The 27,005-nt window shown below is 41.7% G+C and overlaps 1 protein-coding gene across 2 annotated transcripts; it reads left to right on the top strand.

The window, feature by feature from the left end:
* The first annotated feature begins 2,718 nt into the window (after positions 1–2,718).
* On the top strand, positions 2,719–16,307 carry LOC126406704 (phosphatidylinositol 3,4,5-trisphosphate 3-phosphatase and dual-specificity protein phosphatase PTEN). 2 transcript variants are annotated; one of them, XM_050071165.1, is made up of 10 exons: positions 2,721–3,637; positions 7,584–7,668; positions 7,787–7,831; positions 7,933–7,976; positions 8,183–8,421; positions 8,759–8,900; positions 10,747–10,815; positions 11,369–11,535; positions 13,407–13,688; positions 15,183–16,307. In XM_050071165.1, the coding sequence occupies exons 1-10, from the start codon at positions 3,559–3,561 to the stop codon at positions 15,366–15,368; spliced, it is 1,338 nt and encodes a 445-aa protein (XP_049927122.1). In that variant the 5' UTR covers positions 2,721–3,558; the 3' UTR covers positions 15,369–16,307. The 2 variants fall into 2 exon arrangements, with proteins under 2 accessions (XP_049927123.1, XP_049927122.1); XM_050071166.1 differs by lacking the exon at positions 10,747–10,815 and having other exon boundaries at positions 2,719–3,637.
* Positions 16,308–27,005: the final 10,698 nt, after the last annotated feature.

A 27,005-nucleotide genomic window follows, 5' to 3' on the forward strand; every position in this document is an offset into this window, starting at 1 on the left:
AGTGCTGCCATCTGCTGGCCAACAGTGGTACAGGAGCACATTGAAACATGCGAGGAACAACTGAATGTAAATGCATGTTAAAGGGCACAATCACTGTGGGTTTCTCTCACAGGAGATGCGCTCATCATGATAACATCTCTTGCTGACACCAGACCCAAAAACAGTCCTGTGTTGCTACCTGTTTGTCTGTTAAATGGAGGGTGAACTTGGACAAGCAACAGTCAATAGTAAACAATGGAGACATTCTTTACAGTGGTCTGATATCTTGTGCACATTGTTGTCAAACATTGTGTTTGACTCTGGCTTGGCTTTGCCAGCCAGATCTTTTATAACAGATTAAGGAAATCCTGAGACGCTTTCAAATTATACTTAAGAGATGGTCGAGTGAACTTGAAGGACTGATTAATTTTGCCAGTCATTAATCTGCAAAGGCTTACACCGCTACGAGACGAGTGTTCTTCTATGAGGAGAACCAGTCTCCCCTGTAAGAAGCAGATTCCTAATTAGCTTCACATAGGATCAGATCATTTAATCTGCAATGTTCCAGGTAACCCCATTTAAATCTGCTGAACTGCACCCTCGGTGCTTTATGAAATCTCCAACTACTGTACATCCAACATGTCATGTCATGGAGGAATGACCACAACAGCTCCTGGTGTGAATCTCTTTGTATCCTACAGGCTGAGTGTTTCTGAATGTAGACTAACTGTATTTTAACACCCCAAAGTTTGATGTACTGCACAGGTCACATTTCCACTCTGGTGTTCAGCACTGGTATGAAGTATGACATGCTAGGGTGCTTATTTGAATATGAAAATGTCAATTAGTTATCGCAGATTTTATCTGGGATGGTTTGCACAGCTAAGTTGCATGAAGGTGAGCAGCCTCCTTAGTTCCAGATGTAGCTGATGTGTGCACACAGGTCATTAGGAGACATTGTGTCCTTATTAGTTTTCATTGCAGATGTGAAGCCCGTCTCATTCTGTGACTGGTGCTGTTTAGCTTTAACGAATGAATGAATGATCTTTATTGTTATTATACTAAGTTACAATGAAATTTCACAAGGCTTCTCTCAGTTGTTGAAATAAAATAAAACATAAATGGCAGCATATAAAGACTTGTGCAAGCACAACTTCAAAAATAAAATAAGAGGCACTAGTTTAATTTACGTATTTACAAAGGTTACTTAAATGTTGAAAATGCAGACGTTTGTGTAACAGGTCAATAGATGTTAAATCTCTGTTAATAATAATGTAAAAAAAAAAATATATATATATAATAATAATAATGTAATTGAGCAATGATGGGTCTCCAAAGCCATCTCCTGAGAGGCAGGACATACTGTAGTCACATGAAGTGATTTTTGCTGGTGGGAATTGAAAAATCTGAGCTGCAGCTAATGAGTATGTATTGTTATCGAATAATTGCCAATTGGTTTTCTCGCGTAATCGATTTGTTTATAGCTTGTCAGAAAATAGGGAAAAATTCCCATCACAAAAAGGTGACTTCTTTACAACAGGCCAAAACCAAAGATATTCAGTGTAGGTTACAATCATAAAGGACCCACAAAACCAGAAAATAATTACATTTCAACAGCTGGACCAGTGTATCTTTAATAATTTTAGATCTAATCCAAACCAAGGCAGTAACTATAATATATATTGGGGGGGACACATCCCCCTTGGTGTACTAATATGCTAAAAATGGCCGCCCATGTATCGATAAAAAAAATATATATAAAAAAAAAATGCTATTCTACGACAAGCAGGAATTCAGTGCTGCCTCAAATTTAATCACAATTATAAACATCAAACAAATCACCATTTTTATTACAATTGGTTCTGGACTGTACTGCAGTTCTGCACGTGGTTTGTCCAAGTAGTGCTGCCGTACCCCAGCAGAACACAGCTCATCGGTGTATTCAACTAATATTAATATCTTTATTACATGCATTATACTTGTCAGAAAGCCCACTGAAGTCTGAGTAAAGAGTCAATCATTTATGTGCGTGTGTCATTTATGTAGACAGTTCATTTGTACAATGTACTTTATAGCTGTATTTTATGATAAATAATTTAATATAGAAGGAAATACGTTTTTAAAATTTGATTTTTTTTTTTTCTTTTTAGTTCAGGGGTGGCAGATTTGGATTTGGTCCCCCCAGTGTTGACTCCATGGCTACAGCCTTGATCGAAACCTTATGAAACCCTATATCTCACTAGTTAAGTCAGAGAGCCTTTATATTTTGGATGCATTCAATATTTTTTATTTAGTCTATTTTATTTTACTTGTGTGTGTGTGTGTGTTTTAAAATTTTAATGATATTTACATTATTATTATATAAGTGTATCTTTATGCCTAGCAGTAACATTACAGTCTATGGTCCAATTAACGTTGCTATGATTTCGTAGTGATTTAAGGAGATTGTATGAACATAGCAATGAGTGTATTTCAGAGCGTATTAATTTTCCATTTTAAATATAATAAATGTCTCATGGACCGATAGAGTATATTTTATATTGTCCAAAATGACAGTTTAAACCGCGAAAAGTGACATTATGTTGGAAACTTCCCTAATTACAGCCACACGTGATCACTTTGACAGAAGGGAGCGTCGCATGCGGACTGGCTTTATCCTTCCGCCAGAGACACGAAATAACTCCATTGTTGCGCTTTTTCGTGTTAAAACAATTACACGTGCGAGTTGTTGTTAATCGGTATCTAATATTAATTGTTGAAAGAACATGAGTTAAGGCTGCTTTTGCCGGTTTTAATTACACAGTGGGACTATATGGTGAAGGCGGTGGGATATTTGTTCTAAAATCCCAGCCTGCTCTACCTTCTTTTTTTCCTTCGGTGGAGGCCATGAAGGGAGCCTGAGAGTTCAGCTGGAGCGAGAGGAGCGAGAAAAGAAGATGATTCCCCGGGACGGAACTGTCAAACCAATCTGTGCACATTTCTGATCTTTGTATAGTCCATATACATCTAAGGTGGAGCCTGTCACTTTTTTTCAGATGTGTTCTTGGCAATCAGTCGATGACAATGTTGAATCGTTAGGAGGCTTTTGGATCGAAAAAGGAGGTAGCATTAGCTATTGTTGCTAGCTAGCTGCGCTAGCTAGCTCGTTAGCTAGCGAGCTAGCTACGTCTGAGTGACTGGATGCGGGTTTCGGGAACCGGTGAGTTCTCTATCCTCTCGCTGTCAATCGCGGCGGCTGCGATTGAGCCATCGCTTTGGACCGTGTCTGGCATCTAAAGGACAACTGCATGTATTTTAATCGGGGGAATTTGCAAGACGAATTGCAGGATTGGGAAAGTCGGGCCTGCACGGAGGAGCAGAGCAAGGCCCGTCTTTATGATCCAGAGGAAGCCTTTCTAATCCTTCCGACAGCCTCTGCTAGCTCTGCTGGCTAGCACGTCTCTGTGAGGACCTGCAAAATTAAGAGAGCAGCCAGCGACCGGGAGCAGACCCACTGACTGCGACATATACGACCAGACAGCTAATACTAGAAAAACCTGTTTTCATAATTTACCCCATATAGACTCCTGTCATGCTACAATGGCTTCGCTTTTAAAAGAAATGGTCAGCCGGAACAAAAGGAGATATCAAGAAGATGGGTTCGACCTGGACTTAACATGTATCCTTCCCTGTGTTCCCTATTCCCACAGCAGCCGGGACACGAACCAGTAATGTGTGCTAGTTGCTTTGAGTGGTTTAACTGGAACCAGAATGTCAGTGGAGTAACGTGAGGGTTAGCTTCCCTGCTACTTAGCTAGCTGGCTAGTTGGTCAGACAGCGCAGCTTTGCTGTCACCCAGCATGTTTGAAAGATGGTGGATCTGTCAAACCAGCACGCATAAATGTCACAGTCATATTAGAGCTGGAAAAACCCTGCTCAGCTGCACATATATGTGTGTTTGAAGAAATGACAGGGCATGTAAGCTGCATACCAGGCACCCAGCGGTGGACCTAGCTGGAGGTTGTGAAATTGTTAGTGGCATTAAGTCAGGTTTTTTTTTTTTTATCAGTAGGTGTTTGAAGCCAGGTAGATGATGTCTACTATCATCTCTAAATGTCTTCCTAATTAATATTTTTCATGGTTATACATCAGGGTGGAATATGTGTATGATCACTATATGCTAGGTTTCTGATTTATGATGCAAATAGCTGTAAAGGCTGTAACATCCCTGATGTAGGCTCAGCCTCACCTTGCCTCACCTCACCTGTGTGTCCTCTGTGGGTGAGTATTCATTGATGGATCTCAGCAAGTCTTTGCAAATCTAATTAACATTTTCCTTCCCCTTTATGGAGAGACAATCATTTCCAGCTTTAAGAACTGCTATTTCAGGCCCCTCTGCAGGACTCATTTCTCATCTATTACCACTGATAATAGTTGACCTGGTTCCCTAGTGCAGTATCTCTGGCACTGAAGTTGGTGCTTGTACTTTTTTTTTTTTTGGCTGGTGACAAACTGGAGAGTAGACACTGATGTGGTTCACGGTGAATGTAGAATCTAATGTGTGACAGTAACAAGAGTGGGTCATAGTTATAGCTAGATGTACACTTGAGTGTGTATCAGGATTTCAAGCTGCCTTTTTGGCCTTTTGCGCCCTGGGTTTGATATTTCTGTTTTCAGTGTAACAAGTAATCAATAGACGGGTCAGTTGACACGACAAATGTGCAGCAATTTTAACAGCTCTTGGTACTTTTTGTGCAAAAAATCCCAGCTTCATAATTCCTTTTTAGTCTTGTGTGAGAGTACATTGGATATCTTTGTGTGTTTGACTATGGGATAGACAGAAATGTGAAGATGTCAGCTTGGGCTCTGGGACACTGTGATGCTATGTTATAAACCAAGCGACTAATCAAGAAAAGTGTTCGGTAGATTTATCGATAATGAAGATTTTTCCAAGTTGCAGCCATGTCTGGATCCATACAGCACGTAAAAAATGGATGATTTGCTCTGGTAATCATCAGTGTTGTTGCACTATGTAGATAATGTCGCTGAGTAGCTTTTTCCTTTAGTAGAAAAATGTAAATGTAAAGCTCAGTGCTAGTTACCTTGACTCAGTACTACATATTGAACTGAAGTGTCAGCTGGGATGTACGTGTGGCTGCAGATACCAAAGCGTTCGGATCACCAGTATTTGATCAGATGTTTCTCACCTGGTTTTCTAATGTGGTGAAGCTTGTGGCAGGACTTGTGCCTCTAGAGCTTTGTGCAGGTGTGACGGGGGCACGCCACTCAAAAGTAGCATCTCTCTTCGGCTTGAAGTCTCCTCTTGTTCAGATGTGGGCCCTTTCTAACCATCCTTTTATCATTTTTGGCATGGCGTCTAAAAACAATATGGGCTCTCTGCAGTTATGTAATGCAGTATCACAGTTCTGGGAATTGCCCTTAAAATAGAGTTGCCAGTGATCTTGTATCAGCGTTGCCGTCTGAGTGCTCTCTCCCTCTCTTACCCTCTCAACCCACCACCTCTCCTTTGCTCTTTTTCTTTACTACTCCCACTCTAATTCTCCCTCCCTCTGCTTGCCCCCTTTCCTCTGCTCTCCTCCTTTCCTGTCCTCCCCACCCCCCTCCTCACTCGGCGCTCGCCGGTTCCCACTCTCCCTTTCCCCCCCTCTCCCTCTTTGCTCTCAGTTGTGGATTTGGCGTATGCATAGAGCCGAGGCAGGGCTGGCTTTAAAGAAAAGGCGTGCCTGAAACGGCAGATTTTCTTTCTTTTTTTTCCTCCTACTTGGAGCTTCCGTCGGGGGTCCCGTATGTGCGTTTCCTCCCAGCTGCAGAGACCAAGCCCCCCATGCCCTGGGTTGAGACTCTCCTGGGAGCTCTGGAGCTTTTTAAAAACACTTAGAATAGACTGACTGCGATCACTTTGCCAGTAGGTCCGAGGGTTAGCATAGCCCATCACATAGCGTAGAAAAGCTGTATTTGGCTCCTAATTAGGTCTTTGAGGCATTAATAGACGGGATTATGGCACAGTATGTACAGATAGGCTTCTCTGTCGTGTGGTACGGGGAAGAAGTTTGGCAGTATGCAAATAATACCATAGATTTGCTATTGGGCTTGTTGAATTCATGCATCAAGGCCTGTGTTGAGCATACATCAGTTGCATACAGCTACGTTAGGGCACATAATCAATTCCTCTTAGAGGCATTTATTGAAGATTGTCATTTGTTATTTTTTGTCTTACTAAAAATGTTTGAAATTGCTTTAATCTCTGGGTATGTGTCTACTTGTTCTAGATTCCAGCATTTTTTTTATATTAGCAGGTCTGCTGATTGCACAGTGAGCCGAGTGTACCGTGAAAAAGGCAGTTTTTGTGTGTTTTTGCATGTGCAGGTATTTGTGTGTGTGCACACCAGCTAAGCCAGGGTTGTCAGATGCCTGTGTCAAATTTTTCTGACCAGTTAAAAAGTGCTTTGACTCTGGAAAAATAAGTCCCACTCGAAATGAAACAGACACATCCAATTAGAAATATTCAGCTTTTCTATTTTTGACACCATGGCACAGGAAGTGTAAGAAAAGGTTGCCCTTTAGTCAGTGGTTAAAGTGTGAAATCCCACAGCTTATGGCGACAAGCAGACTTCAGTTACAGGTAGGCGTTGCAGCTGAGCCTCAAAGACATGCGTGCCAACTCAATTATTCTTTTCCCCGCAACATGACGCTGATGTGTGCCTTTAAAATTGTATGTATGTCTGCATGTAATTGGCCGCGACGTTTTTCATCACTATGCTGCGTGGAAACACGGAGCCCCGGTCGATGATGTAAGGCGACTTTAAAGGCAGACAGGTGTAGCAGGAGCAAGGTGGTGCAACCAGAAGTGAAACTTGTAGTGGAATCTGGTGTGTGTGGTTCATTAATTGTTGCTTTCCGTTTGTGTCCTGTCCATCGCTGCGTGTCACAGAAACCACCCTCTGTGGTTTGTGCAACATGTACGTGACAAAACAAAGGCTTTTTTTTTTTCCCCTACATGTTCGTCTTCATGTTGCCTGCGTTCGATCTCATATATATATATTCAAATTTCTCCAGCCAAGCTCGAAACAGAGATAAGCCGAACATTTGCGATCATCCCAATATAACTTTGGGGTCTAAAAATAAATGCAGGTCAGGGAGCGGAGACTCTCCTCGTGCACCCACATGTGGGCCTGGCTCGTGCAGGAGCGCTGTTACTCCCGTCCTCTCTGCCTGCTTCTCACTGTCAAGGCCATCTGTCACAACATACACACACACACACTGATCAGCGCCCCTCGTCTGTGCTCCCATCTATCCATAACTACAGTGACACCCTCATATTGACATTGGCGGAAACTTTTTAACGCTCTGCTGCACGGCTCTGCATTCTTGTAATTGTGCTCTAATGGCGAATTCTTCATAGATTGTAACTTCTTTTAAATAAAGAAATGCATTTCTTTTTTTGTTGCACAGCTGCTGAAAGCATAGGCAGACCTATGTATACTTGATGTTAAAGATTTGGTGCTGGGCGCTTTGATGAAGCCGCCTTCATGCCTACTTTTCTGAAAGGGCTTGATTTCCACAGTCATGCACAATGTACATTTCCTTGACCCCCGCCTGAACAGATATCTACCCAAACATCATTGCTATGGGCTTTCCAGCAGAGAGACTCGAAGGCGTGTACAGAAACAATATAGACGATGTAGTACGGTGAGTTGTTATGTGGTGATAGAAAAAGGGAATGTAAGAGAAAAGCATTTTTATTAGAGAATATTTGTTCATTTTGCTCTGGCAGCTGATTTCATAATATCTTCTCTCCTGCAAACAGGTTTTTGGATTCAAAGCATAAAAACCATTACAAAATCTACAACCTGTAAGTGTTCCACATTCTGTTCGCACCTGAACTGCTGCTTTGTCCGCTTAATAACTTCCTCTGTGTGTTCGCTAACTGGATTTTGTTCTTCCCGTTTTCAGCTGCGCAGAAAGACACTACGATGCTGCCAAATTTAACTGCAGAGGTAGGCTGCTTTAGATGCTCTCCCCTCCTTTAAAAGAAAAGTCTGACCTAAAAGCCTGATGACACACAAGGTCGATAAAATCCCACAAAATGTCTGCCGATGTCTTCCTCCCTGTCTTGTCTCCTCTGACCCGTCTGCTCTGTGTCCACATCTCTGTTCCTCTCTGGTTACAACTTTGCGTGGGCCTGCATCCCGTCACGCATCAGTTGCACAGTACCCCTTCGAAGACCACAACCCTCCTCAGCTGGAGCTAATTAAGCCGTTTTGTGAAGACCTGGACCAGTGGCTCAGCGAGGATGACAATCACGTGGCGGCCATCCACTGTAAGGCTGGGAAGGGCCGGACCGGAGTCATGATCTGCGCCTATCTCCTCCATCGCGGCAAATTCCTGGAGGCCCAAGAAGCGCTTGACTTTTACGGAGAAGTCAGGACAAGGGACAAGAAGGTGAGGTCTTGGTTTGAGAGGAAGTGTCTCATACGTATTGTTGCAAATAGGGCTGAAACTAATGATTAATTATTCATCAGCGTGCAGATTATTTCCTGTTTTGTCCAGTTAATGTCAGAAAATTGTACAAAAATATCTGATCTATGTGATGCATAGCAGAAAATAGTAAGAAAATCCTCCGCTTTAAGGAGCTGGTCCCAGAAATATTTGGCATTATTGCTTGAAAAGTGACTCAAACGATTATCAAGATAGTTGAGTCATTTTTAGTAACACAGGAAACAGAACATCACTTTGCATGCTCAAGATCTCTGAACACTGTTGCTGTTTGTTGTTGCAGGGAGTAACGATCCCGAGCCAACGCCGCTACGTCTACTACTACAGCTACCTACTGAAGAACCAGCTAGAGTACAAGCCGGTGGCGCTCCTCTTCCACAAAATGGTGTTCGAGACTCTCCCTATGTTCAGCGGGGGCACCTGCAGTGAGTCACGCTCATGTTCAACTTTAACTCCAAACTAGGGCGTAGGCATGCTCACCACTGTTCAAACGGAACGAGAGCCTTGGATGTGTTGTGCACTGTAGGGCTCACCCACGCTGCTGCAGTTTAGCACCAGAGAACAGAGCAGGTCAACTGTGGTAGAGTTGAGTCGTCCTGCGCCGTTTTTTTTTTTTTTTAAATCAAGTGTGGCTGAATTCAGCTGCGGTATTTTTGGACCTTTTGACTAACAAGGGCAGCTTCTTATTGATTAAGTCCTCTCCTCGCTGCTGGCAATGAGGCCAGCTCGTTCTCGGGCCACTTTACATCAGACTTTCAATCAGATCCTCCTCTGTCTGTCATAATGAAACTTTCAGATGTTATTAGGATCATAGGATGTCTTTTCTCTGGCTTCTCCCGCTAAAGAAAAGCACATGGAAACAGAAATTGATTTCTGATAATCTCACCCTCTCAAAATCCTCCGAACTCTTGCTAAGTTGTGCATTTTAGCCATTTTTCTAGCTTCCTCATAAGACTTTATAGGCTTTTATAGGAGTCAGGTTCTGCTTTCATATGTTCATTTTCTGCTGTGTAATACTTTTCTGCGCACAGCATTCAGAGGAATTAACAACATGCACTGTTCAAACAGAGCAGGGCACTTACAGCCTTGCACAGGGGAAGTAAATGTGCACACACACTGGACAGTACAGTGTAACTTTATGTGCTTTACTTGCACACAACCAGGAAATAACGTCAAGTCTGTGAAAACATTCAATATTTTTTGCAGTGATTTCATGTCTACATACAGTAACGTAGTGCTCAAGTGTTCATAAGTCACTGTAGTTAGTTTCAGTTGCTCCGTCGTGAGTATTTACATATCACTGCATGTTTGCTCAGAGCTTGAGTGGTATGACTTTGTTGTAAAATGGTGCGTATGCAAACAGTGGCACTTGTTGTCTCCTGCACTCAGTGGCAGAGTGACACATACACGTAGCAGTCGGACTCGGAGCACGCTTGGTTTTAAAGGTGTGCTGATTTTCCACATCAGCAGATTTATTCAACTTAATATTTCCCCGCGGAGACATTTGTCAGACCTTGGGTACAGTTTCTGAGCAGATAATGAAAGTATTTTTATTGTGCATGTCCATGCTGTGTGTTTTACTGTCAGATGGGTTTAATAGTTTTAAAATTATCTCAAATAATCCTGTTTTTCCTCCTCGAAATGTGTCTAAGTAGCTCAATGTTGTGCCTGTCTTGTATCCTAATTTTGCAGTTTTTAACTGTCAGTCAGAAAAATCTCTTCTCCTTTAATTCTCTTGCTTTTTCACCCTTAACACCTGACCGCACTGAAAACCCCCTGAACTGTATTGATCCTTCTCTTTCCTCCTAACACTCCCTTGAAAAAGGCCCTATTCTGAGTTTGACGTCTCAATACATGTACACACATCACCCTTTTCTAGCCTCAGGTTTTCAGCTCAACACAGCCGTGAAAGAAGAGACGCTAGTTTGATAAAGCTGTCACAAATAACTCCACACCACACGTTTCTCTTTTAAGCACACCCAAGACAACTGATTTTTTTTTTTTTTTTTTTTTGTGGTCGTCAGCAAGTTCCCCCTTTTCCTCCTTCCCCTTTGTGTATCTCACATCACACCAGGTCAAACATTTTAGGATGCACACCTTTATTTTAAAGCTTCTGTATGTTTGTTTGTTAAAGAAAAAGGAAAAGCTATGAAGATGCAAAATATCTGTAAATATTTGTGCAGAGCTCTTGTGTTTGTGCCTGCTGTGCTGTCAAGCCCCTGACGGGCCAGCCATGTCCTGTTTGTGATAATCTCCTTCTTTCTCTCTAAGGGGACAGTACCGTTAAAAACAGGAGCGAGCCGACCCCTCAGGGCTTCAAGAAAGGGAATTGGCATTGGGGTAAATGAGCCTTTCATCCATTATTATCATTTCACTCATTTGCTTTTATATGGCCCCAGAGATCCACCAGGCAGGAGCAGCAGTCAGAGGTAGACATGTTGCCTAGCAGGATAGGACTAGTTTATAGGCAAGTCATTGCCAACACCACTCCCACCCTGAAGGAAGGGTTAAACTCATGTATTTGCAACGTGTTGCGCTGGTCCAAGACCAAACCGTGACTGTCTATCAGAATAGGGTCGTATGCCTCTGGTTCTGGGTCTCTTTGGGTGTTTTATTTTGTGATCTTTCCCTTTCCCCTCTTTAATTTTAATATAATGTTTTCCACTTATATTCAGAGGGGTGAGGTGGTGGTGTGCTGTGCTGTTTTCCTTTTGTCAAACTCATGTAATAACACTGGCAACCTGTCTTGCTCTCTTGATTCACTCCCTGCTCCTCCTGTCACTCACTCACTCTTCTTCTTTTGTTTTTTGTTTTTCTGTCTCTTCTCCTCCTCCTCCTCACACGTCTCACAATCTTGCTCCCCTCCGGTGCAACGTTGACTCTTATTTTGCAGACCCCCAGTTTGTGGTGTACCAGCTGAAAGTGAAGATTCACACGTCGAACCCCGCTCACACACGGCGCGAGGACAAGCACATGTTTTTTGAATTCCCCCAGCCGCTGCCAGTTTGTGGAGACATCAAAGTGGAGTTCTTCCATAAACAGAATAAGATGATGAAGAAGGTCAGTCGTGTTGGTGTTTGTGTGTTCAGGGGCTTTCATTGTTGCTTAAATAGGGTCCTATTATACTTTTCTTTATTTTCTGTGATATATATAATGTTATAATATCAGATGTTCATATTATATGTGCTAAAGTTTAAAATAATGAGGTAAAAGTAAATCTTATTTTGACGCAAATATGCAAAATGACAAGCGGCTTCAGTGGTTCAGCATTTCCATATTTTGACGTGATGAGCGACATGTTAAGGCACGTTAATCGCAGTATGCATGACTGCATGTAAACAGAATATAGTCTTTATTTTCGTTAGACATTTAAACAGCTTGGTAGGAATATTGGGCGGCATGGTGGTGCAGTGGTTAGCATTGTTGCCTCACAGCAAGAGGGTTCCTGTTTCGAACCTCAGGGTGGGGAAGCCCTTCTGTGCGGAGTTTGCATGTTCTCCCCGTGTCAGCACTTCCTCCCACAGTCCAAAGACATGCAGGTTAATTGGTGACTCTAAATTGGCTGTATGTGTGAATGGTTGTCTGTCTTTGTGTCAGCCCTGTGATAGTCTGGTGACCTGTCCAGGGTGTACCCTGCCTCTCGGCCAGTGTCAGCTGGGATAAGCTCCAGCCCCCATGAGCCCCAACAGGATAAGCAGTTACAGAAAATGAACGAGTGGGAATATTGTCTTTTTCGGAACAAGGGCAAAAACCGGAATATTTTGTACATGTCCACGCTACATGCTAACGTCAGGGAAGCATGTAATCTTGGTTGCTGATGTTGTTAATTTCCCCCAGTTTCGGATCATATTCCAGCTGTTAAATGTCTAGTTCTGAAGATTTTGGTGTAGGAGCTTTCATTGGTGATTTTTCATGGTAGAAAGTGCCGCTATACTCCATTACAGTCATTCTCCCAGGTGCAATGACTATACAGGCGTCATGAGTGTGGATGTGGAAGATCTGTAAACGCTGACCAATCAGAGCAGACTGGGCTTTTTCTTGAGGAGGGCTTAAAGAGACAGGCGCTAATAAGGGTTTCAGATAGACGGTGAATACAGGTGTTCCAGCACAGACTGTGTGAGGAAGTAGAAACTCAAAATACAAGTATGAGCCTAAAAATGAGCATAATAGGTCCCCTTTGATTTGACATGTTTCTGTCAGTCATTAAGAGTTTATTTTAGCTGTTGATTGTCATGACGTCTGCGAGGTCAAAGAACAATAAGCAGGCATTTTACTGAGCATTTTCTCACCTAGCTGGGTGCCAACAATTATGCTTTTTTTAAAGGTAACTTTTTCTTGTCTTTTTCTTTTTGAACAAATATCATGAAGTACCATATGAGAAACCATAAGTATAGTATTTATTTACTTGCAAAAGCCTGATAAAAGCTTTTTTGCTCCGTCCCACAGATGTCTTTTGTTGTCTAAAAATGATTAAAAACAGACTGATTAGCCACACTGTTGCACTGCTTTACATGTTCCTTTATTAGCATGAGCAGGACACTAGTGTTTCTTGAGTTCGTCTGTCCTGCAGTCATCAATACTAATGCAACAAATGTATGGTTCATAATAGGCTCTGACAAATGCTTTATTTACTCATGTTTTAGAGCTAAAAACGACAGTGGCTAAAAGCTCATAAACTAAGTTGAACTAATTGTGAGCAGTTTTTAAGGATTCAGCAGAAACAAATGGGCTCATTGCTGAGTGTCACAGACATGTTAGGGAAGTTTGAAAGTGTTGAGAGACGGACTAACCCATTTGACTTTGTTTTTAATTGAGATTTGTTGACAACAAGAAAAATATAGAATGACGCAGCTGTGAAAAGCTTCTTTTGAATTCTCTATTTTGCCCAATTTCTCATCACATCCCTTCTCTCATTGCCTCTTGCCCTCCAGGACAAAATGTTTCACTTCTGGGTGAACACCTTCTTCATCCCTGGACCAGAGGAGAGCGGGGACAAGATGGAGAACGGGGCAGTGAACAATGCAGACAGCCAGCAGGGGGTACCGGCACTGGGCCAGGGCCAGCCGCAGAGCGCCGAGTGCAGGGACAGCTGCAGGGAAAGCGGCAGGGAAAGCGACCGGGACAGGGACTACCTCATCCTGACGCTCACTAAGAACGACTTGGACAAGGCCAACAAAGACAAAGCTAACCGCTACTTCTCGCCAAACTTCAAGGTAAGGATTTAATTTGGATATTAGCTGGTTAAAGGATTAACTGTCTGTAAAAGCCGTTTGTGCAATGTGAAAATGTGACAACTTTTCACACTGGGTACGGTGTGAAATATCTGCATTGCTGTGCCATTTTTGTCCTAAATAAATAAATGGCTTATTGTGAGAAGAGAACATGATTTCCTCCTAAATGGGGCCCACAAAAATGGATCCATACAGAGATGGGTTAGAGTTAGTCTCACAGTACACAAACTAGTCAGCCACAAATTTGAGGCTAATGTGAGCTGTTGTGGCTAGCCTTGTTTTGTGACCAGCACGTAAAGCTAGCAAATGCATATTAGCTACATTGCTTTCTTGATTGTGTCCCAGCTGCTGGGTGAGTTTAAGCCATTTATGGTGCTTTATTTGGTTGTTGCTTTTCGTGGTACAATATTGGGCATTCAGAAACCAAATTGATAAGATGTTGTCCCATTTTGGCAGAAAGGGCTTTGACCTGGAGATGTGACATCAGTTGGAACAAAGGGTTTCATTGGTCAAACATACATTGATCATTGTGGGTGAAGTGAATGACATTGAGCACTGTTACAATCAATTGTTCTGCTGGGGAATCCTTGGTCGAGGCATTCATGTGGACGCCACTTGGCGCTCTCCACCCAAACACTGCTGCAGGCCATGGCAATGACACTTCCTGATGGCAGTGACCTTGCCACACTGCTCAGAAACGGCCCAAGGAACATGACAAGGAGCTCAAGGCATTGACCTGGCCTCCAAAGTAGACCAATCCCAATCTGATTGAGCATTTGTGGGATGTGCTTGTACCCTAGAGGTGCCCCTGATTCATGGCGGGGCCATGGTGGACACAGTGCCTCTGGGGGTGTGCTGTGGTGTCCACCAGGGCGTTGGCGGCAAATCCTTTGAGTCCTGTGGGTTGTCTGGTGGGGTACCAACATGTCCCACAGAGGCTTAGCTGGATTGGGATCTTGGGAGATTGGTGGCCAGGCCAATGCCTTAGGCTCTGTGTCCCGCTTCTCAGGCCGTTCCTGAGCAGTTTGTGGGGTGTGGCATGGCGCATTGTCCTGTGGGGAGGCACCACTGCAATCGGGGAGGGCTGTTGCCATGAGAGGGTCAAGTGGCATCCTCTTGAATGCCAGGACCCAAGGTTTCCCAGCAGAACACTGTATTGTAGGAGATGATCAGTGTTAATGACTTCACCTGTCAGTGGTTTTAATGTTTTGGCTGATTGGTGTATAAATACACAAGCTGAAATCCGTTCAATTCGAGGTCCGTCCAAGTATTTTTACCCCGCACGAATGTTCTGCAGAGGTGTGCAAGCCTTTATATAAACCCACAAAATCATTTTTATACATTTTCATGCAAATGTTTCAGATAAAAATCCGTGCTTGATGTGAAACAGCTTGTAGTCTGTCAAATTAGTCATTATAGTTGTTGTTTATATTATCTTATTTCACAGACTGAAGTTAGTCTCCTTTTAATTTGCAGGTGAAGTTGTATTTTACGAAAACCGTGGAGGAGCCTTCGAATTCTGAGGCAAGCACTTCAACATCCGTCACCCCGGACGTTAGCGACAATGAGCCAGACCATTATCGATACTCTGACACCACTGACTCTGATCCGGAAAATGAACCTTTTGATGAAGAGCAGCACACGCAAATCACAAAAGTGTGAACTCTTTTTAAACAGGAAAAGAAGAAATTATACACCAGAAAAAAAGGAGAAAACTTGAATATAAACTCAAAAGAAGAACCTTTGTCCCTTCCCTCCCCCAGACGGCAATAGAATATCATCATGTCAAATGCCAATTTTAGGGAAAAAAAGATAAATATCCTGACCAATATATTGATTTTTTATTTTTCTTTTTTTCTTTGGCACGGCCATGTACCATGTGCGAGGTATTGACACTGTTGCCCCATGGGAAAAGGTGCTGTAGCTATAAAAATGTGTTTATATATATCTATATACATACGTATATGTATATACATATATACATGCATAATAAACAAACTTTTTTTTGTGTCAAAGACAATGGAAAGACTACCACAATCAGGAGACGGGAGTTGAAGTGTGGGAGAAGTTAGAATGATATACTAGGACTATGCTGCTCCTTCTCCTGTCTAAACCAAGGCCAGTGCTGCAGTCACTTTGTTTCACTCCCTCTCTTCTCCTCCTCCTCCCCTCCTTCTCCTCTCATCTTTTACTCTCCCTCCCCTCCATCCTATCCTCCTTCCTATCCTCCTTTACTGTGAATGCTTCTTGTGCTCTTTGCAGGCTGTCTCACGTGACTTTTGGTCTTTGTGCAGTGCAAACTGCATGCGGGCAGTGGGTTTGGGGTGGGCGGGGTTATGAAGAGGCTGTGATGATGTCTAAAGCATTGCCATTCCTGTTCCCACTGTGTATACGTTAAATTATGCAGAACAAGGCATCCCATGTAATTGTTAATGTTTTTTTTTATCCTAAGATAATAAAAATATAATACACAAAACAGCAGGGAGACAAGTGTTTGCAATAATGTCAACACTACATTTAAAGGACAATGGTGATTTGCATGTATTGGAATTGGCGTCCATCCCTAATAAATGTATGCAATGTTGTCTTTTCTTAAAGAAACCAGCTTTGAGATGTGTCTTCTGCGTGGGGTTCCCCTGTGCTTTGAGTCATGCCCAGAAAATTACATCAGAGGTTTATGTAATATTCTCCCTTTTGCTGTTTGCGCTTAATCAAAGTCATGCAGAATGAAAATGAATTTTGCAATAAGCAGTTGTCATCAAACAATAAGGCCAAAGCAGACTTTAACCCACCATTGTTGCCAACTGAGGTCTTGATTTTAAAGGAACAGTGTGTAAGAGTTAGGGGGATTTAGTGGCTTCTAGCGATGAGGATTGCAACCAGTTGAAACGTCTCCTGGTTGGAATTCCTTTAGTGTTTATTGTTCAGGAGGTTTTTACTGGGAGCCGAATTATTCGCAGGGGTCGTCTCCTCTCCGCAACAGACTGACCTGGTGATTAAAACTGGCAAAAACACTAAGTAAAGCAGTTTTATGTTGCAAATCGGTGTTTTTCTGATACTGTTCGGCATTCTGCAGACAGGATGCTCGCCCAGCATCTGCAAATGAATGCTCACCTTTTTTCTTTCTAAGCGCTTTCTCACCTTTTTTCCGATCTCGAGGTTTAGGAGGTTTTTACCGGGAGCTGAATTGTCCGCAGAGGTCTCCTCCTCTCCAAAGCAAACACACCAAGCGATTAGTTTCATGAGACAGGCAGCTAGCAGAGCACCTGCTAATGTGTGCTCACCTTTTTTCCAATGATAACTTTGGTTCCAGACGTTCAGGAGGTTTTTACCGGGAGCCGATCTATCCGTGGAGGTCTCTTCCTCTCCAGAATGAACTGACCTGGTGATTAAAACTGGCAAAAACACTAAGTAAAGCAGTTTTATGTTGCAAATCAGTGTTTTTGTGATACTGGACGGCATTCCGTAGACAGGATGCTCGCCCAGCGTCTGCAAATGAATGCTCACCTTTTTTCTTTCTAAGCGCTTTCTCACCTTTTTTCCGATCTCGGGGTTTAGGAGGTTTTTACCAGGAGCTTAATCGTCCGCAGAGGTCTCCTCCTCTCCAAAGCAAACACACCAAGCAATTAGTTTCATGAGACCGGCAGCTAGCCCAGCACCTGGTAGTGTGCGCTCACCTTTTTTTTTTTCCTCTGATAACTGGTTCCATACGTTCAGGAGGTTTTTACCAGGAGCCGATTAATCCGCGGAGGTCTCATCCTCTCAAAAAAAAAAATCACTACCTAAAGCAGTGTCATTTTAAAATCGGTGTTTTTCCGACATTGTTCGGCATGTCGCAGACTGGATGCTCGCCCAGCACCTGCTGATGTGCGTTTACCTATTTTCTGATCTGGACGTTAAGGAGGTTTTGACCGGGAGCCGAATTGTCCACAGAGGTCTCCTCCTCTCCAAAATGAACTGACCAGGCATTTAAAATGGGTAAAAACACTGAATAAAGCAGTTTCACATTACAAATCATTGTTTCCCTGATGCGCTTTGGCATCTTAGAGACGGGCAGCTGGCCCAGCACCTGCTAATGTGTGCTTCGCTTTTTTCTCTGATAAGTTTGGATCCTGATGTTCAGGAGGTCTTTACCCAGAGCTGGATTATCTGTAGCAGTCTCCTCCTCTCCAAAGCAAATTTAAATTTTTGATTTAAACCGGTTAAAATGGAAAACAAAGCAGTTTCCTGCTTGGCAGTGGCAGATGTGAGTAAGCGAATTGCCCTGTGTCGAGACAGTTTTTGGTTTATCCACTCTGGGTTACTATAGAAACATGGCATAGATAAACGGCTCATTCAAAGGTAATGAAAACTTGATTCATACTTTCAGTTTCATACCCTATAGAAAAAGCTTTATCACAGTCTATATCTGCCGATAAATCCTCCCTAAATCCTACACACTGAACCTTTAACTCGACACCATCGCTGCCCACTGAAGTCCTGATTTTAAGTGGTAGCACCCAGACCCCACAACCTAAACCTGAGCGTGTGTGTTAGGTGAAGCATGTGCAGTGAGTCGGTGTAGGAAAATGTGCACAAGCACCGCGCTTGATGAGAAAAATGCTGTAAAGCAGGTTGTCGTTGCAGCTGCTGGAGCTGTGTTAACAGTCACTTCCTGCTTTAAAGGTCAGCGCTGCAAATAGCGGGTGGGACCTGAGGTAGGGAAGTGATGGAAGGATTATTATTAAAAGTTCAACCGAGGGCGAAGAGCCCACTTCAAACAAATGAGTGACTCAACCAGGCGGCTGAGCATCTACAGTGTGTTAACGTCAGTCTGTCAGTGAGGGAAAACGCATAAATCTTTTGATTATCAGCAGCAGTTTGCGTTCATTCAAACTCGACTGCTAATTGAAGTTCACACGACTGAGCTCTCACTTGTGTGGACAATCTTTGTTTTGATATTTCTGCCAAGTAACAGCACATTTCCTGAGTGGATTTCAAAGCAAACTGACCTCTGAACTCTGATAAAAACATGAACATTTATGAGCCAAAATCAGCCTGACCTCGTACCAAACCACCAGTGTTGCATGCAGAGTGGCTGCCGCTGGTTAATCAAGGCGTTCTCCACATGAAATGAGCAGAGGAAGGAAAAGGCTACCAGCCCAGGAGGGAGGAGCGCGAGGCCTCGGGTAGACGGAGCCTGCTCCGCTCGCAGGCTTGTGCAACTCCACCAAATGAAAGAGTAACAGGATTAACGAGCATGTCACTGTGATAGGAGAGCAGAGAGTGGCAAGACCCTGGCTAAAGCATGGCCCAAAGTCTCCTGATAATAAAATAAAGTATGAATTAAACATACATATATAAAAAAAAATGTTCCACCCCCAGAGGCAGGCAGTCACATAATCCCCTTCTGCTCTATTAAGACTCTGTCCTCGGCTCTTTCGTGTTGATAGAGACATCAAAGCCAAACCAGTGCAGCGTCAAATGAGACAGGCAGCAGTCGCAGGGGCCCGACTGTAATTGGCTGAGCTGAGAAGGAGGGAGAGACTCTGGTAGATTAATAATGAATGTGCTGTGCTGGGTTGAGAGAGACCAGAGAGAGATGCCTCAGCTCTCCACAGGCAGGCGAGACTGAAGAGGGCTGACTTCAGTAGAGCTCCAGCTTGACAGTTCACATCTTTAGCTTTTGATTGCCCTCCTCAACGCAGACACAAACACCGACACACAGCAGCATCTGAAATATTAATCTAATCAATATACTGCTTCATTTGTATGTCTTGAGCACAGGCTCCTCTAAAAGTTTGTTTGATTTTTATGCATCAGGCACCTCTCTGGAGATGAGACAAAAATGGAAAAATGAGATTTGGATGGAGGAATATTTACCTTTGTGTATTTGAATCTGAAGTATGTGGGTCAGATGTTATACATCCAGCCAAATAATGATGCAATACAACAGACTATTTTAGGGTATGACGTAAAGAAAATGTATGAGGATAGAAAATTATATTTACAATCTGTTGGTCTACTTCTCCCACTGAAGCCTGAAACGCTTGTCTACAGAAGCCCATACAGGAAGCGGTGAAAATTGAAATTTGAGATAGCCTACACTACTACAGATAATATGTCAACATTATGAGACTGGTCAAAGTTGATAGACACTATAGTATAGTATAGTAGTAACATAATTTTGCAAGTCAAGAAAGTCGCAGATTGTTGTAACGCTGTTAAAGCACAATACTGTGAAAATATGGAATTAGAAGGACTACACAAGTAGTGGTTGTCATCACAACTTTTCTCTCGTTGAAACTACGATGCCTGTGTGTTTTGTACTGGGATGTACTCACACAATCTTGATCTTTTGTTTCCTGGCTTATAAAAAGATCAGGAGTCGCTGGATAAAACATGTCAGCTAAGATAACGTTGTACATGGAACATGTGGATGTATAAAGAGAACTGGATACAGCGCTGGAGGCGCATGAAGCCAAAAACATTCAACTGCTGCATAGCCAGGCACACTAGGGACTAAGCTGGCTGCTTCTGGTTTAGCGCTCTGCTAACTTGAATGGGGATAAAATGATTCAATTGTGCAACTTTCCAAATGTAATCGGACCGGATGGATCAAATCCCACTAGTGAAATGAGTCATTTCGTGGGGGTTGTAATGCTCAAAAAAATATATCCTCTGACTCACAGATGTCTCCTTCACCATGTCAGTCTGTGGGAAAAAATCATTTTGGCCCCAGTGGCATGGATGGATCTGGAAGTTGTAATTCCACTGTTTGGCCACTACAAAAATTGTCTAATCCAGCACACTTCCTTGGGTCCTGATGAAACATAGCTAAATTATGTCGCTCACTGGAGTAGGTGATGCATATTGTTACAGACGAGAGATGCAGTTTAGCGTGGTTTCATACAAACCTAATTAGTACTAAAACAAACTAATGAGAAATTTCAACTTTATTGACTTGCAAAATTATATTTTAGACTATCAAACATCATATGATCAATTCATGGAACGATTCAAACAGGATCAAATCATTAATTCTCTCAGTTGACTACCGTATATATTTATATGGAAGTAAGGTCCCATGGGGGACATCGGCAGGGGAGGGACTTCACCTTATAGGTTGCTTATTAACTATGGTGCAGCATTCACTTTTATTTAACCCCCTCTATCAGAGTATAAACTGCTCATCAAAAGACAAATGGTTGTTTTATTGCTGCTCTGATGCTGTGTTAATGGTTCTTTCTGAAAATGGCATTAGGAGTATGTTTGTTAAGGAGTGAGTAGCTGCTTTTACACTGCCTGTTCAAAGCAGATATTTCGTGCTATTATTCCGCTTTGCTGTGTTGTAGAAAAGATGCGATTGGGAACGGGGGTACAGAGTTGTCTCGCCTTTAAGCCGTCAGTGGAGGTAGTAAAAGTGCTAAATTGACGTCTTTGGAAAGGATGGGATGGGTGTGACGTTTTGACGATTCGTGTGCAACCCACTGCCAGGAGATATAAAAAGCAGCTAGCAGCAGTTAGCAGCTAACTCAAAAGAAAAAAGAACAGTGGCCGAAAATGTCGCAAACTGGGGAAACAATGAGGTCTGGGATCTTGAGATCAGCTGCTATATAACAAGGACGATAAATTATTGTTATTACCATGATTGTCATTGTTATTGTTTATAAAGCTCTGTATACGCTTATATTGTATGTCACACTAGAGGCTGATGCTGTTGTGTTACATGTCATGCCCATTACACCTCTTTTTATTTTGTTTGCCTTTAATTGGTAGGATAGTTATTTTTTTTAAGGGGGGCGAGAGGGGGAATGCTATCCAGCAAGGGGCCACAGGTTGGAATTGAACCCGCAGCTGCTGCGGCAAGGGCAAGGCCTTTGTACATTGGGGTGCCTGCTCTACCAGGTGACTTCTTTTGCTTCCACCATGCACGCTGTCTAAAATCACACACTGGGGCGACAAGATGCTGTCGTTGTATGGTTCTGTGTAAAAATGCAAAAGCAAGAAGGGGCTTCGTAGCGGCCCTACAGCACGATCTTGAGCGGTGCAAATATGTCTTTTGGATAAACTGTGTGAGCTTACTGTCCCGTTGGCGCTGGCACTTTATTTTCCCTCTTCAGTAACTCTTTTATCAAACAAAATGGTGTACAATGGAAGAGTAGACAGAACAGTTGAAAGAACACCGTGTCACTGGGTGGCTAGTTAGCGGTTAGCTCACCACAGCTAACAGCAGTTTACCAACCAGCCTTGTAATGGTCATGACATTACGGAGCTTCAAGAACCAACAATGTACCACTTTCTGATTAGTAGATGTTTGGTTCTGGCGCAGTAGTTCATATTTCTGACATAGTATCTCATACTATTGATTTACCATGAGCATTTATCATGTTCATTATGTCATGTTTTGTTTTTGTTTTGTTTCTCTGATGGGTACTGCCTTCCATACTCCACGCATCAACTACTGTGAAAAGAAAAAAAAAGCTAACACCAAAATATAGAGATTTAAGCATAGTATTATGACCAAATGAGGGGGTGGGGGAGTGTGTGTGGGGGTCAGTCTGGCCTACAAAGAGAAGATAAGCCCAAGCTGGTAACCCCATTTCCCTTCCATCTGTTGGTAGCAGTTGTAGAGCATGGCTGCACTCACCAGGACCTGGCAACCCATCCCCCAAGCCCTCTTTCTCTGGCTGACTGCACAGCTGTGTTGCGTTTGGATTAGGCCAAGAATAAAACAGGAAGTAGAAATTAAACAAAAGCTTAAACACACACACACACACACACACACACAGAAACACACACTCTCACACAGGCAGTGTAAGTTACCAAAGACTCAGCAGCAGCGGCAGCAGCGCGAGTGACAGCCTGTGGAAAAAGTGCACACACCCACACGTGTAGACCATCGCACACAAATATACTACAGTATGAACAAAGTCATACTCTGCCTCCCACAGACTCACATAAGCCCAGGCAGGACCACAGGCATATCATTTCTCTGTGCCCACACTCATGCTCACACATATGGTCTTTTTACATGCTAAGTGCCTCTGCGCCTCTCCTCCCCTCTTCATGGTGGTCTGAGGAAAACTAGCAAACACGCTCAATCAGTCTTGGAGCATGCCAGTGTAATGATGCTAATATGGGAGTATTTTGGTCATGAGGTGACGTGCAAACATTTTATTCATAACACAAATGACTGAATGAGACAAAGACGACGCAAGTAGCTCTGATTACTTATGCATTCACTTTGATCACCATGCAACCATCCAGAGACGTTCAACACTTCATTTCTCGCAGATTTTTTAAATAAATCCTCACATCCAAGAAGATTAAGATGAATATTAGAACAATTACTGCTTTCATCAGCGTATTGTTAAACTTTTTGTTCTTATGCAAGATTCTTGATTAATGTCTTTTAGGTCAAACTTAATGAATACCTCATGGTCATCATAATCTGCCTCTGAAAGCACCATCCAAACAGCATAAATCTGACTAAAACCTTAATAAGAATACATTAGGTGCTGGATATTATCACTCCGCTATCCTTGTATAACATTTTAGCTCATTATTTTCTCTGCTTGTGAACTTGCTCCAACTTTCAGCGAATCCTCTGTGTGGTTTCTCTTTTTGTGTGAATGCACCAAAATAGCCCGGCGACAGCACACAGGAACTATGGTGAATAAGGGAAGTGGAATTGGGAAGAAGAAGGAGATGTTTGGAAACGCGTGGCTGTAACGTGTGCGCACGAAGCAGCACCACAGACTCGGCGGAGCTGGCAAGGTGCATTTGATGGAAATCCATTAAAGCGCTTCTCGTCATGAGTTGGACCAACTGTTAATGAATATACGGTAAATGTTTTCAGATGTTATTTTTACTGTCAAGACCTGAGTCAACTAATGAGTCACACCAGCTCTGTTTTTCTGTGTGTGTGTGTGTGTGTGTGTGTGTGTGTGTGTGTGTGTGTGTGTGTGTGTGTGTGTGTGTTTGTTGACATGGATATGCCAGCATGCTTGTCAGTCTGTGTGTGTGTTTATGTGTGTCTTCATGAATAAGAGAAGCACATGGAAACACTTACTGTATTGCTGTCGCCACTGACCCCTCCCCTTCCTCAACATGCACACACACACACACACACACACACACACACACACACACACACACACACACACACACACTGCTCATTCTCTCTATGTGATCAATGAAGAGCACATGTGTGTCCATTGTACTGAATAACACTCAACATGCACAGCCTGAGGCAAAAAACATGGACAGAAGCATATCAGCTTTACCACAGAGCTCCACATACATACAGCCAATGCACACACACATTTGTACAACAGGAACCTGCATTGTGTTTAGGGAACCCAGTAGTGAAAAATGCTCCTGCTGCAGGGCTTTTTATGTATATATATCTGTGTGCATATGAAAACCTGCGTTCATACACCAGAGTCTGTGCATTTATCAGACTTTACTCTGACAGCCTCTGTTCTCTACCTGACTTTTACCCTGAAATCTTAGAGCAGGCATAATCCTTCCCCCGAGCCTCCTCCTACTCCTCCTTGCTCTCTCTCCTCTCTCCATCTAGTGTCACCATGAGGGTAATATGAGGCATATGGCTGCTGATGACAGTCCCTAATCCTCACGCTGATGACTGATAGTTACCCGCGCACTCCTCATCCCCATCTCATCCTTATATACCAAGAACAACTGAGGGAGACGCGAGCGTGTTGGCTGACACTCTTTGCTCAGCCTCCGAGTCCCTCCGCTCTCTGTCTCTCCCAGCTGAGAGTCATTATCTGAAATGACTGATGGGAGAGCGGCTGATGGACAAGACCGATATTAGTGTTTGTGCTGAGAGTGAAAGTTAGAAATGGTACTGCAGACTTTCGGAGTTTCTGAGAAGAGGAATTGCTCCGGGGATTTACAGGTCATGAGATGCATGAAAAGTATTTACTGTATATCATGAGAGCTTGTGGAGGATTTAGTCAGAATAAAGGATCAACTTGAGTTGTGGTGCATTTTTATTTGTTACCAACACAGTAACTCAATTGGTGATGTTCAGCACCAAGCATTCAGCATGTAAGTGAGCCTATCAGTTTCCAACCACCTGATTTAAAAGAAAGAGCCCAAATAATGTGAAAGAATACAAAGCTTGACTGTGGTTGAAAAGTTGGTGTCATATGGGTTTGTTATGTCAGTAATTAAAACAAAAACGAACATCGCACCCATGTGAATGGACTGGACGGACAACAAGTAAAGGAAATGCATCTGATCACAACTGTCGCTAGCACTGAGGCGTGAAAATTCATCTTGACTGAGGTTTAAATGATGGTTTAACATTAAGGTAAAGTATGCCATAAAAATGTCATTGTATAGTATATCATGAAAAATGTAATAACAAATGTCATATATTGGTGTGTCAACAATATACTATGTTATAAGAGGTTAAGAAAAAGTATTAGATTAGTATGTCATGAAAAACATATGGTATGCAATAAAAAAAGTCATGGTTAAAAGTCAAAATGCTCAAAATGTCATGGAAAAGTACCAGTATAACAAGTTGTTAAAAATGTTATAAAAAGTTATGGTATACTTTGTCCAAAAAACAATATTATATAAGGTCATAGTATAGCATGTCGTTAAAAATGTCATAAAAAAGTAATAGTATAGTATGTTGTTCAAAATGTGACAGAAAAGTCAGAGTATAGCATGTCGTTCAAAATGTCATAAAAAAAGTCATAGGATAGCATGTCGTTCAAAATTTCATTAAAAAGTCATAGTATAGCATGTCGCTCAAAATGTCATAAAGAAGTCATACTATAGCATGTCGTTCAAAATGTCATAAAAAAAATCATACTATAACATGTCGTTATTAATATCATGAAAAATACATACTATAGCATTTTCATAATATGAAAAAGTCATAGTATAGTATGTCGCTCAAAATGTCATGAAAACGTCAGTATATAGCATGTCATTCAAAATGTCATTAAAAAGTCATAGTATAGCATGTCGTTCAAAATGTCATAAAAAAAAGTAATGTCGTTAAAAATGTCATAAAAAGGTTATTGCATAGGATATTGCTCAAAATGGCATGAAAAAGTAATACTATAGCATGTCGCTCAAAATGTCATAAAAACGTCATAGTATAGCATGTCGTTCAAAATGTCATAAAAAAAATTATAGTATAGCATATCATTCAAAATGTCATAAAAAAAGTCATANTCGTTCAAAATGTCATAAATATAGCATGTCGTTCAAAATGTCTCATAAAAAGGTTATTGCATAGGATATTGCTCAAAATGGCATGAAAAAGTAATACTATAGCATGTCGCTCAAAATGTCATAAAAACGTCATAGTATAGCATGTCGTTCAAAATGTCATAAAAAAAATTATAGTATAGCATATCATTCAAAATGTCATAAAAAAAGTCATATTATAGCATGTCGTTGAAAATATAATGAAAAAGTCATACTATAGCATGTCGGTCAAAATATGATGAAACTCATAGGATAGCATGTTGTTCAAAATATGATTAAAAAAAAAGTCATAGTATAGCATGCCATTCAAAATATGATGAAAAAGTAATAGAATAGCATGTCGTTCAAAATCTCATAAAAAAGTCATACTATAGCATGCCATTCAAAATATGATAAAAAAAAGTCATAGTATAGCATGTCGTTCAAAATATGATAAAAACGTCATAGTATAGCATTTCGTTCAAAATATGATAAACAAAAGTCATAGTATAGCATGTCGTTAAAAATATGATAAAAAAGTCATAGTACAGCATGTCACTCAAAATGTGAAAAAAACGTCATAATATAGCATGCCGTTCAAAATATGATAAAAAAAGTCATAGTATAGCATGCCGTTCAAAATTTGAAAAAAAAGTCATACTATAGCATTCCATTCAAAATATGATAAAAAAATCATAGTATAGCATGTCGTTCAAAATATAATAAAAACGTCATAGTATAGCACGCCATTCAAAATATGCTAAAAAAGTCATAGTATAGCATGTCGTTCAAAATGTCATAAAAAAGTCATAGTATAGCACGCCATGCAAAATATGATGAAAAAGTAATAGTATAGCATGTCGTTCAAAATATCATAAAAAAGTCATACTATAGCATGTCGTTCAAAATATGATCAAAAAAAGTCATAGTATAGCATGCCATTCAAAATATGATAAAAAAGTAATAGTATAGCATGTCGTTCAAAATGTCATAAAAAAGTCATAGTATAGCATGTCATTCAAAATATGATGAAAAAGTAATAGTATAGCATGTCGTTCAAAATATCATAAAAAAGTCATA

This window comes from Epinephelus moara, chromosome 19 (genome assembly GCF_006386435.1).
Source record: "Epinephelus moara isolate mb chromosome 19, YSFRI_EMoa_1.0, whole genome shotgun sequence".
NCBI classification, from domain to species: domain Eukaryota; kingdom Metazoa; phylum Chordata; class Actinopteri; order Perciformes; family Serranidae; genus Epinephelus; species Epinephelus moara.